Below are 12,451 nucleotides of genomic sequence, written 5' to 3'. Positions count from 1 at the left end.
AACCTTCCTGCCCTTTTGGCTTTCAGACTGCCTTCTGTCCCAGAGCAGCTGAGAAATTCATGAAGCTGAGATTCTGAAGGACCCAGCTCAGGTTTTTCCACTTAGGCCTCAATTCCCATCCTTCCCAGGGGCAGCCTTAGTTCCTGTGGCCCTAAAACATACAAACTCCGCCCCCACCACGCCTCCTTCCTTTCCAGTCTCCCCGAGACCCCCAAAGCACCCAGTGCATCCTTCGAAGTGGAAGAGCTCGGATGACTCTTTAGTCTCTTCAAAAGAAAGTTCTTTCTCTGCATCTTTCCCCACTTAGCAGGAGTGAAGATGCCTCATTGTCTTGGAGTTGGGACGCCGTTTCTCCAGGGGTCTCCCCTCCCAGGCCCCCATCGACAGGATCGGCCTTAGCTCTGGGCCCATCTGCTGCCTTCCTCCTGCTTCTTACAAACTCTTCTGCTTTCCTTTGAGCTTTGTTGGGCTTGGGATCTTTGGGATCTTGGTTTTCATTTCTCGGCTCTTCTTTTCTTCTGATCAGATTTTTGGGAGTGGTGTCCTTTTTTCTCCCCCCCCCTTTGTTTTCTTTTTGCTTCTGAGAGAGCATTTGCCTTTCCCTCTTTCTTCCTCTCCCAACATAACAATCGTGGTAACAGAATGCGACTGCTGATTTACCGATGTATTTAATGTAAGTAAAAATGGAGAAAAAAAATTGTATTGGAGTGTTGCTTTTTTATCGTCGTTGTTTATCTTTCTGATACCAGAAATTGGGAAACAGAGCACACAATGTTCGAGTTTTTTTTTGGGGGGGGGTGTCACACCAACTGATGCTCAGGGGTTACTCCTGGTTCTGCACTCAGGAATCACTACTGGCAGTGCTTGGGGATCCATATGGGACGCTGGGAATTGAACCCGGGTCGGCCGCATGTAAGGCAAACGCCCTACCCTCTGTGCTATCGCTCCAACCCAATCAAGCACACAGTGTTTTATTGATTCAGAAACATAACCTCTCTAGCATCCCTGGTACCTCCCTATTCCCTTTCACCTTTTCTTGAATAGTTAATTTATCTGCAGTGGGCAGTGGAAGGTGTCGGGACCTCTGGGCCAGTTTAATAATTAATGGCATTGGAGGAAGAAGTGTAACTTACAAACCCTTTGAATTATGCAAAAGTTATGTGCATTTTCATTTGGATTGTCTTAATGGTTAGTACAGCAGATAAAGTACTTGCCTTGCACGTTGCCAACCCAGGTTTGATCCCCAATATCCCATACATCCCTAAGCATTGCCAGGAGTAATTTTTGAGTGCAGAACCTGAAGCAACCCCACAACCCCTGAGCACTCCTGCGTGTGGCCCAAAAACCAAAAAAGTTTATGTACATTTTCAAGAGAGAAGGATCCGTTACTTTTATGTATCAGGAATCAGGGTACCATGCAAAAGAAGGTTTTGTTTTGTTTTGTTTTTTTGCTTTTGGGGTCACACCTGGCGATGCTCAGGAGTTACTCCTGGCGGTGCTCGGGGGACCATATGGGATGCTGGGGGATCAAACCCAGTCGGCTGTGTACAAGGCAAATGCCCTACCCACTGTGTTATTGCTCCAGCCCTCCAAAAGAAGGTTTTAAAAAAATGAGTAAGGGGCCAGGGAAAGTACAGTGGATCAGGCACTTTTACACACAGCTCACCCAGGACCCAGGTTCAATCTCCAGCGCCACACATAAGTCACCTGACCACCGCCAGGAGTGATTGCTGAGTGCAGAGCCAGGAGTAACACTTGAGTACTGCAGGGTAAAAAAAAAATTACCAAGGAATTATAAAATCCAGCTCCCGGACGAGACCAGTGCAGTCAGTCTCCTGCCCCTGCGCCTGGCTGTTCCTCGCTGGGGTCCCTTGGAGGGGAGCGGGTTGAGCTTTCCTCCCCGCCCCGACCAGGGCTCCGGCAGCCGAAGACCTCCAGGACCAGCCACCACCATGCTGAGACCACTCTCCGCACACATGAAGGTACTGGCAGAGGGACAAAGCCACGCGGGTTCCGGGGCCGAGACCTCCAAGCCTACTCGAATTGGAGTCGAGCATCTTCCACCCAGATCCTCCAAATTCCAGTAGGCGGGGGTCACACCCACCACCTGGCCCCCTGGCGCCGTGTAATCCCATCAGCGGCCAAGACTCAGAGACTCTAAAATCCAGATCCCGGACGAGAACAGTGCAGTCTTCTGCCCCCGCGCCTGGGTGTTCCTTCCCGGAGTCCCTTGGAGGGGAGCGGGTTGAGCTTTCCTCCCCGCCCCGACCAGGGCTACGGCAGCCGAAGACCTCCAGGACCAGCCACCACCATGCTGAGACCACTCTCCGCACACATGAAGGTACTGGCAGAGGGACAAAGCCACGCGGGTTCCGAGGCCGAGATCTCCAAGCCTACTCGAATTGGAGTCGAGCATCCTCCACCCAGATCCTCCAAATTCCAGTAGGCGGGGGTCACACCCACCACCTGGCCCCCTGGCGCCGTGTAATCCCATCAATGGCCAAGACTCAGAGACTATAAAATCCAGCTCTCGGAACCGCGCGGCCGCATTAGCAGCCGCGCGACCTCTTATCAGGACATCTTTTTATGATATCTTATTATCTCATTCCTACTCTGGACAAACTTGCAGGCTATCACATATAGCCTGCCCACAGGGCAGAGTCTGGCAAACTCCCCGTGGCGCACCAAATATGCCAAATACCAGTAACAATGATGGGTCTCTCTCCTAAATAGCCTTGAATATAATCTTAGGGCTAGGATGAAAGAGACGTTACTGGGGCCTGCTCGAGGCAATCGACGACCAAGGAATGAAGCGATAGTTCAGAGGGTAAGGTTTTTGCATCCCATATGGTCCCCAGACACCACCAGGAGTAACACTCAGCATAGCTGAGTGTGACCCAAAAACTAAAAAAAAAAAAAAAACAAAAAAACCCACTTAAGACATTTGCCTTATATAAAATTGAATCCCTGAACCCTGGTTCAATCTTTCCACTGCATAGGATCCTCCTGAGAACTACCAAGAGTGATCCTGAGCACAGAGCCAGGAGTAAGCCCAGAGCAGCACCAGGGTGTGACCAGCGTCACCCCCCAAATAAGTAAATAAGCAGTTACCAAATATCGAACCTGGGTCGGCTACGTGCAAGGCAAACGCCCTACCCACTGTGCTATCTCTCCAGCCCCTCCAGTAAAACCCTTTAAAACAAAATGTATCAGGGCCAGAGGAACAATACAGGAGATGAGGCACTTAACCTGAATAATGCTGTGGCAGCTGTAACCCTGGTTTGAATCCCAGTACCACATAAGGTCCCCTGAGCACCAATGTGTATGCTCAACACACAGTCCCCCCGCCCCCCAAAAAAATAAGATTACTAAAGAACCAGGGAGATAGCTTAGATAGTAGAGATCAGGCCCAAGTTGTTCCCAGCACCTGTATAGCACCCCAGTTACTGTCAGGTAGTATTAACTGATGTCCTACAAGCACTGCCTCTGAGAATGGTTCTGATGGCACCTCACACTGCATCATCACCCTCAAGCATTGAACGGACTCTCATGGCCACAACCGAGCTGATTACTGTCAGGAAAAACCTTCCCTCAAATAAAATTAGAGACTCTGAAGAACAGGAAGGGTAGTAAGTATCACACAGACCTCAGATTCCCGCTCTTCCATGCTCACTGCCTGTGACCTTGATCAAATAACTTCTGTCTCTTTAGGAGTGGGGAAGAGGAGATGGTGCTACGAATCAAACCAGGGCCTTATACTTTGGGTTTTGTTTGTTTGGTTTTTTTGTTTGTGTGTTTGTTTTTTGTTTTTGGGTCACATCTGGCGATGCTCAGGGGTTACTCCTGGCTTTGCACTCAGGAATTACTCCTGCGGTGCTCAGGGGACCATATGGGATGCTGGGAATCGAACCTGGGTCCGCCGCGTGCATGGCAAACACCCTACTCGCTGTGCTATCACTCTAGCCCCAGGGCCTTATACTTTGGAGCCATATGTTTCATCCCTAACTGCATCCATTTCTTCTGACAAATGATGAAAATTAGGGAGCCAGAATGCTAGTACAGCAAGTAAGGTAAACACACAGCTGACATTGTACAACCAACGCCGGTTTAATCCTCAGCATCATAGATGGTTCCCCGAGTCACCAGGGGTGATTCCTGAGCACAGAGCCAGGAGCAACCCTTGAGCATCACCAGGTATGACCCCTCCCCCAAAAAAAGGTTCAAAAATCAATTTGTAAGTTAGGTGATAGCACGAAGGGCTGTATACTTTGAGGATGTTTCGACTCCCAGTACCACAAAATTCTTTGAGCACCAACAGAAGTAGCCCCAGAGCACTCCTGGGTGTAACCTCAAGGGTCAGAATGGTAGTAAAGGACTACAGTACTTACCTTGCATATGGCCAACATAATTTGATCTTTGGTACCCATGGTCCCCTGAACCAGGAGTCGCCACCAAGTACTGCCAGTGTACCCAACACCAAACACAACCATTCCCATCCATAAAAAGGACCCATTTTGTTGTTCTTTGATTTGGTGGGGGAACCACACTTGGCTGTGCTCAGGGCTTAGTTCTTAGTCTGCATTCGGGATTATTTCTGTCAGACTTGGAACAATATTGGGGTGACAGGGATCAAACCCAAGTTAGCTGCATGCAAGGCCCTACCTGCTATCTTTCTGGCTCCAAAAGGATCAATTATAGGGGCCAGATGTGGCTAAGTAATAAAGTGTATACTTGCAGTAGATCCCTGACAAACCCCCAAAATAAATTTCAGTTACGTAAAGCAGACATGCTTTGGAATTGGCACACATGATGTCAATTATATAAGGGATACGTGTTCTGAATGTGTCATACAGAAGTCATTTTGTTTTGTTTGGGGCCCTACCCAGTTGAACTCAGAGCTGAGAGCTTGAGTTCTCATAACAAAACAAATTAGATCCCTTCTTCTCTGCTGAGCCTAATCCATATGAGTGTGTATGTGTGTGCGTGTTTGTGTGTTTGGGTGGGGTGGTGCTTTGGGACTGGAGGACCTGACCCAGCATGCTGCTTGGGTGTAATCTTGTGGGGCCCAGGAACCTTGTGGTGCTGGGATTGAAACAGGACCTCTGTGTTCGTGCACTCCAGCTCTTGGAGCTATCTTCCAATTAAAATACCCAATTCTGCTGATACCTTTTTCTGGGGGGTGAGCGTAGACACCCCGCTGTGCTCAGGGATCACTTATGGCAGGGTTCAGGAGACCATATGCCGTACTGAAACCAGAGTCAACTGCCTACAAGGGACCTACCTTAGGAGACTCAAGAGACAGTACTGCAGGTAGCATACTTGCCTTGCACATGGCACCCAGGTTCCGTTCCTGGCACCCCTTAAGGTCCCCGAGCCCAGCCAACAGGCATCCCTGAGCACAGAGACAGGAGTAAGCCCTGAGCACCTCTAGGTATGGCCCAAACGCCAGACAAAAAAATCACCTTAACCCCCCTACTACCTCTCTGGTTCATGAGTCTGATTTTAACATTGGTAAGATAGGACATGAAACCTTTTCAATGATTTAATTTTGCACTAGATGAAAATCTTACTTGGGTCTGAGATTCGACAGGGGTTAAGGCAGTGTGTTACCCAGGGTGTGTGTGTGGGGAAGGGGGCGCGTCGGTGTAGGTGGGAGAGAGATGGAGGCCGCCCCACTAAAAGGTGAGTATAGTTGTAGTTAGACTTTATAACCTCTAGGGGGCAGTGTGGATACGTTTGCCCCAGTTTTACAGCCAACTGACCACAAAAATAAAATTCAACCCTGCACCAAAATGACGATGCACCCACTTTTTTTTATGGTTTTCGTTTGTGGGGGAGGTTGGGGCCACACCGGCAGTGCTCAGGGATTATTCCTGGCTCTTGGCTCAGGGATCCCTTCTGGAGTAGGTTTGGGGAATCATGGGATGCCAGATGCCAGGGGTCTAACCCGGGTCCAAAGCAAGCACCCTGTCTGCTATACTATCGCTCCAGCTCGGGCGTGCTTGTGTGTGTGTGATGCACCCGTCTTTTATTAGTATTCTCTGAGATTATGAGCTATTATAATTTTAACACTTTTAGGTTTAAAATATCATTATCAATATCATTTAGCTGGGGCTAAAGAGCAGCCGGGTGTGACCCGGAAAAAGAATTGCTCTTGTAGGTTTATTTATATACTTACATATGAATATATAATTACATTAATATAAAATGTATACGTAATACATAATTTTATCTTGAGGGCCACACCCAGCGGTGCTCAGGGTTAACTCCTAGTTCTGGGCTCAGAGATTACTCCTGGAGGGGCTTGGGGGACCATATGGGGTGTCGGGATCAGCAGCATGCAAGGCAAGCGCCCTACCCGCTGTGCTGTTGTTCTAGATCCTTTTAACTGACAAGCAAAAATTTTTAAATGGCTCTGGCTATTCAGTATTATTGGTTCCATGGTTTGGAGATAAATTCAGCTAGTCTGGGAATCTGGAAGGCTTCGAACCACTCTTTAGGCAGCATTTGCACTCTTTTCTGGGTTTAAGAAAATCGAGTGCTTGACCTTTATTTCTCCGAAAGATGGGGGTGGCTTTGTAGTTGCAACACAGTTCTCTTGGAAAAAAACCGGGTAGAGGCGGAGCTCACCGTGGAGGGAAAAACCAGCTGGATCCCGAAATTTCCAGCAGTGAACCCACCTAGTGCCTCCTTTGTCGGGGCGGGGCACGGGCATCTCCAACCTCTCCCACCTCGGCTGCACGTGATAGGCGTCCTCGTCACCGGCCACTATATTCCGAACATCAGTGAGGGTGCCAGGTCCTGCGTGGCGGCGGGGGGGACAAAAACTACCCGCCGCGTAGAGCCGCGCCCGCCGGGAAGGGCGGGCACAGCGGCGCGGAGGCGGCCCGCGGCGCGCCACTCACTGGCCGGGAGCCGAGTCGAGGGGCGAGAGTGGTCCTGGGCTCCTCCCTGACGTCACGGTGCTGACGCCGCCCCTCTACCAGCATTCGCGGGGCCGCCGGCAGGTAAAACAGCCAGCGCACGGAATCGGAATCGGAATCGGTAAGGGGCCCGGGGCCGGGCGGGGGAAGTGGTGCAGCCAGAGCCGGTAACCCGGGCTTTGCTCTCCGCGGGTGCTGCAAGCCCAGGGACCAGGAAACTGTCGTTACACGCTTCCCCGGTGCCGCTGCGGGATCGGGATGTTGCGCGTTTTAGCTGCTGGCGGGTGCCTGGGACCCGGCGCTATGTCCAGGTGCTGAATTCTTCAGAGTCTCTAAGGAGTAAGAGACAGTCACGCTCACGTGCGGATGACAGCAGTTGGAGAGCAGAAAACTGCTTTCTCTCAGACCGGGGGGCATTCAGCTGACCAGGTTCACCCTTCAGTTCTGCCCGCCACGCACCGCCCCAGACTGGTTTAGGAGAAGGGGTGGGGGTGGAAATTGAAGCTGCCCACGGCCCCGGCTTGGAATTTACTCGGCTCCTACCCCTCTGTCCCTCGCAGTTTCTCTCTCGCCCCCTTGCATCCGATCAGTGATTGGGACTCTTGTCACCCGTCCCCGCTTTGACCCTCTTGGGGTCAGTGATCCCCGTGTTGGAGCTGTGAGTTGTTGCTGCTGGGTGGAGAGCACACCACCTCCCTCCTTCTGTCGCCCATCCCGGGACCTTGATCATTAACTTGTCAATTTGCTGAGTTCACTGGAATGCCAAGACAAGTAGGGTAAGGGCCCCAGCTTAATGTCTCTAGCTGGGTCCCCCGCCCCCCCCCCCCACTCACCCCGCCTTTTTAAGGGATAGTGGAATGAGTGGAAGGAACAAAATGTTATTGCTTGTTTACTTTTCCCAGCAGTTCTGCTAGGTAGATCTCAGCGAGGAGGATGTAGGTTCAGAGAAGCTTGCTGTTGGCTCAGGGAGCAGGGCTGATTAATTACAGGGCCATTTTCACCAAAGCAGAGCATTTTGACTTCAGGATCTGGGCTCCTTCACTCCTTTTAGTTCCAGCTGTCTTTTTTCACTTACTATTTTTTTTAAATTTTTTATTAGTGTTATTACTGTGTTTGGCATATCGAATATGTTACTTTACTTATTAGTGAATCACCGTGGGGTGATTCAGACTTACAAACAGTTACAGACTTACAAACTTTCATGTTTGCACTTCAATCATACAGTGATCGAGTACCCATACCTCCACCAGTGTCCATTCTCCACCACCAATGATCCCAATATCCCCCCCACTATTTTTTTTTAATCTGTTTAAATCTATCCCTTGGTTGTCCTTTACTGACTAAAGAAATAATCAACTGGCAAACTGCACGATTGACACTTGGCTTCTGTCCTTTAGGCCCTTGGCCCCTGGTGCTGTTCTCTGGTTTGGATAAAATAGAAAGTGGAGCATGAGAGATCTAGAAGACTCCTCCCCAGCCCGATTCCCTCCCATCCTGTCAGCAGAGCGGCTCTGAAGTGTGTCCGGTTTTGTTCTGGGCCCACACCTGATGGTGCTCAGAGCTTATTCCTGGCTCGGTGCTCACTGGTGGCACTCAGGGGATCATATGGGGTGCCAGGGATCAAACCTGGGGCAGCTGCGTGCAAGGCAAGCACCCTACCTGCTGTACTATCACGTAGCCCCCCAAAGTGAGCCCAGTTTTCTCCGAAGACCCATTGGACCACCCACATCTATCACTGAGTCTCATCACCTCATAATTTTTTTTTCCTTTTGAGACTGGAGCAATACAGTACTACAGTACTACAGTACTACAGTACAGTGGGTAGTAATTTGCCTTGTATATGGTCAACGTGGGTTCAATCCTTGGCACCCTATATGTTCCCCCAAGCACCTCTAGGAGTAATCCCTGAACACAGCCTAGTGGTGGCCCTCTCCCTGAAAAACTAGCACTGTAGCGCTGTTGTCCCGTTGTTCATCGATTTGCTGGAGCGACGCCAGTAACGTCTCCATTGTGAGACTTGTTACTGTTTTTGGCATATTGAGCATGGGGAGCTTGCCAGGCTCTGCCGTGTGGGATACTCTCAGTAGCTTGCCAGGCTCTCTGAGAGGGATGGAGGAATCGAACCAGGTCAGCCACGTGCAAAGCAAACTCCCTACCTGCTGTGCTATTGCTCCAGCCCCTCCCCTGTAATCCTCCCCTTTACCTTCCCCCATAACCCTCCCCCGGAAGGAACCCTCCCCTGTAACCCTAAAAAAAAAACAAAGAAAAAAAAACTATTGGGGCCAGAGCATAGTACAGCAGATAGGGCGTTTGCCTTGCACGCAGCCAACCCGGGTTCAACCCCTGACGTCTCATATTGTACCCTTGAGGACCACCAGGAGTAATTCCAGAGTTAATTCAAAAAAAAAACAACAACCTCTTTTGACCAAAGAACTTTTTTTGCAGACCTTCTCTATCTTCTCTCCATATACCCAAGCTGTGCTAGTATCTCCTGGTATAATATTCCCTTTGTTGATCCAGAGTCTTCCTCGACAGGTCAGCCACAATGCTGCTGTTGAACCGAACTGTGCTCATCAGGCTCCAAGAGGCCTGCAGGTATGCCGTCCCATCCTTGAAATTGTTTCCTGGCCCCCTTTCTGTCTTCCTAGTGTACTGCCTTGTTTTATCTGCCAGATGAATGAGTGATAAGGTGCCTCTGGGAGACAGAAGAAGCCAAATCTCACTTTTCCCAGCCATCCCTGGAGAAACTTAAGCCCCAGTGGAAGGAGTCCATGGCCAACTAGGAAAGGGAGAGGCAGAGATCAGTCCCAAATGGGCCCTTTCATATGTGCTGCAGGAATGTTCCACTAAGAATTCCCCTCTCTGTTTCAGACTGAAGTCAGCCTCCAGGCTCTGCACGCAGATCTTCTCCACAGATGATTCATTTCAGCCCCAGCACGGCCACTTCACCTCTGCTGGGGGTAACTCCAGCACCAGAGGGTGGAGAGTCATGGGAGCCCTGCTAGGCCTCGGTGCAGCTTTTGCTTATCATGATCACCGGTGCAGAGTAAGTGGGGGAAGGAAGGACGTCACCCCCAGAAGAAGGGCTCCTAGAGACTTCCCCATTAGGCTGTTATCAGAGTTCTAAGTGGGGACACTATGTTCATGCAGAGTAGAACTGGAATCTGCTGCCTATTTCCCGTTCGTCTTTCTTTTGTGGTTTGGGTGAGGGGAAGCTAGAGTGATTTTTTTTTTTGAGGTGGGGAGAAGGAGGTGGCCACTCTAACAGTGCTCAGCCAGCCATATGGCCTAGGGATCAAATGGGGCCGGCAGTATGCAAGGCAAGTGCCTTGACCATCTTAACCCTTGTATTAGCTCTCCAGCGCTTCCGTGATTTCTTCTTAAAATACTGTTCCTTTTTGCCTCACCCCTTCCCTGCTTCCAGGCTGCTAAGGAGATGCCACGCATATATACAAGGGAGGAAGTGAAAGCCCACTCCACTCCAGAGACCAGGATCTGGGTAACTCTGGGCAATGAGGTCTTTGATGTCACTGAATTTGTGGCTCTCCACCCAGGGGGGCCATCAAAGCTGATGCTCGCAGCTGGAGGTCCCCTGGAGCCCTTCTGGGCCCTCTATGCTGTCCACAACCAGCCTCATGTGCGAGAGTTACTGGCTGAGTACAAAATTGGGGAGCTGAGTCATGAAGACAAGGCACCCGCCACCTTGAGCACCTCTGACCCTTACGCTGATGATCCTGTACGCCACCCAGCCCTGACTGTCAACAGCCAGCGCCCCTTTAATGCAGAGCCCCCACCTGGACTGCTGACTGACAAGTATATCACACCCAACTCTATCTTCTTCACACGGAACCATCTGCCTGTACCTAACCTGGACCCAAAGACCTACCGCCTGCAGGTAGAAGGGGCACGTCGGGGGAAGTCACTGTCCCTCTCCCTGGATGACTTGCGCCGCTTCCCCAAACATGAGATCACAGTAACTCTACAGTGTGCTGGCAACCGACGATCCGAGATGACTCAGTTCAAAGAAGTGAAAGGTCTGGACTGGAGAATAGGGGCCATTAGTACCGCACGCTGGGCTGGAGCACGGCTCTGTGATGTGTTGGCCAAGGCCGGTCACCAGCTCTCTGACACTGAAGCCCATGTCTGTTTCGAGGGGCTGGACTCTGACCCCACTGGAACTGCCTATGGAGCGTCCATCCCTCTGGCTCGAGCAATGAACCCTGAAGCTGAGGTCCTGCTTGCCTATGAGATGAATGGGGAGCCTCTGCCTCGGGACCACGGCTTCCCCGTTCGGGTGGTGGTTCCTGGTGTGGTGGGTGCCCGCCACGTCAAGTGGCTGGGAAAAGTGAGTGTGGAACCAGAGGAAAGTCACAGCCACTGGCAGCGACGGGATTACAAAGGCTTCTCTCCCTCTGTGGACTGGGACACGGTCAATTTTGACTCTGCTCCATCCATTCAGGAACTTCCCATACAGTCAGCCATCACAGAGCCCCAAAATGGGGCAACAATAGAGTCAGGAGAGGTGACGGTCAAGGGCTATGCATGGAGCGGTGGCGGAAGAGCTGTGGTCCGGGTGGATGTGTCTCTGGACGGGGGCCTCACCTGGCAGACAGCTACGCTGGATGAAGAAGAACAGCGGCCCCGGAAGGCCTGGGCCTGGCGGCTGTGGCAGCTGCAGGCCCCCGTGCCAGCGGGAAAGAAGGAATTGAACATTGTTTGCAAGGCTGTAGATGACAGCTACAATGTGCAGCCAGACACCGTGGCCCCAATCTGGAACCTGCGAGGTGTGCTCAGCAATGCATGGCACCGCGTTCGTGTCCGTGTGGCCCCATGATTTTAAATGAACCATTTCCTCCCCCGAAACACCTCCTAACCCCTTTCCACACCCATTCAACCTCCTTTGGCCTTATTACAACAGCAGAAAAGACTTTCCCTTCATCTTTCCACTTCCTGGATCTCAGCCCCGCATCTTTCTACCCAGGCTCTGACACCTCTACACCAACCTGGCCCCTGACCCTCTACCCTGAGCCAAGGAGGGCTGTTGTTATAAGCACTTCTGGAGACCGACACTATTCAGTGCCTTTCTCATCCCGCCCCATCTCCAATGCCTGTCACCGATGAGGCCTTTAGAGAATTTATGTGGATATGTGTCCCAAAGTTTCCACAGCTGTCTGGGTTGTCAGGGATTGTGAGGGGCACACCCCTCTGCTTTAAAAATTGTGGAAGTTTTCTAAATACATAAATAAAGTGTTTTAAGACGACAACTGAATAATTTGGGGGACCCCTTGAGGCTGGGAAGTGAGCATGTTGCAAGCGAGGCCCCGCTGGATCTCAGGACGAAGATAATCTAGCACAAACAAAAGGGGGTTGGGGACAGAGAGAAAGCAGGTGCAGGGGGTGGGGGGCGTCAAGAAGTGGGGGCTTCATTCTCTGTGGTCCTTCAGTATCTGCAGAGCTTCTTAGGCGCTTGTCCTCAAAATACTTTCCTGCCCCCAGTGAAGATACCCATTATTGGTCCCCTGGCAACC

The 12,451-nt window shown here is 51.0% G+C and overlaps 1 protein-coding gene across 2 annotated transcripts; it reads left to right on the top strand.

The window, feature by feature from the left end:
- Window positions 1-6,668: 6,668 nt before the first annotated feature.
- On the top strand, window positions 6,669-12,178 carry SUOX (sulfite oxidase). 2 transcript variants are annotated; one of them, XM_056120037.1, is made up of 4 exons: window positions 6,669-7,007; window positions 9,459-9,518; window positions 9,795-9,969; window positions 10,348-12,178. In XM_056120037.1, the coding sequence occupies exons 2-4, from the start codon at window positions 9,469-9,471 to the stop codon at window positions 11,755-11,757; spliced, it is 1,635 nt and encodes a 544-aa protein (XP_055976012.1). In that variant the 5' UTR covers window positions 6,669-7,007; window positions 9,459-9,468; the 3' UTR covers window positions 11,758-12,178. The 2 variants fall into 2 exon arrangements, with proteins under 2 accessions (XP_055976012.1, XP_055976011.1); XM_056120036.1 differs by having other exon boundaries at window positions 6,669-7,044.
- Window positions 12,179-12,451: the final 273 nt, after the last annotated feature.

The sequence above is a fragment of the Sorex fumeus genome, unplaced genomic scaffold (genome assembly GCF_029834395.1).
Source record: "Sorex fumeus unplaced genomic scaffold, SorFum_2.1 ptg000042l, whole genome shotgun sequence".
NCBI lineage: Eukaryota > Metazoa > Chordata > Mammalia > Eulipotyphla > Soricidae > Sorex > Sorex fumeus.
Note: the sequence above shows the minus strand (reverse complement) of the source record. Positions and strands in the feature narration are given on the sequence as shown.

Bases quoted from the DNA above. Each gene is read 5' to 3' on its own strand.
- SUOX (XM_056120037.1), top strand. From the start codon at position 9,469: ATGCTGCTGTTGAACCGAACTGTGCTCATCAGGCTCCAAGAGGCCTGC. The intron at 9,519-9,794 runs GTATGCCGTCCC...TCTCTGTTTCAG, and splicing joins AGGCTCCAAGAGGCCTGCAG to ACTGAAGTCAGCCTCCAGGC. The intron at 9,970-10,347 runs GTAAGTGGGGGA...CCCTGCTTCCAG, and splicing joins ATCATGATCACCGGTGCAGA to GCTGCTAAGGAGATGCCACG.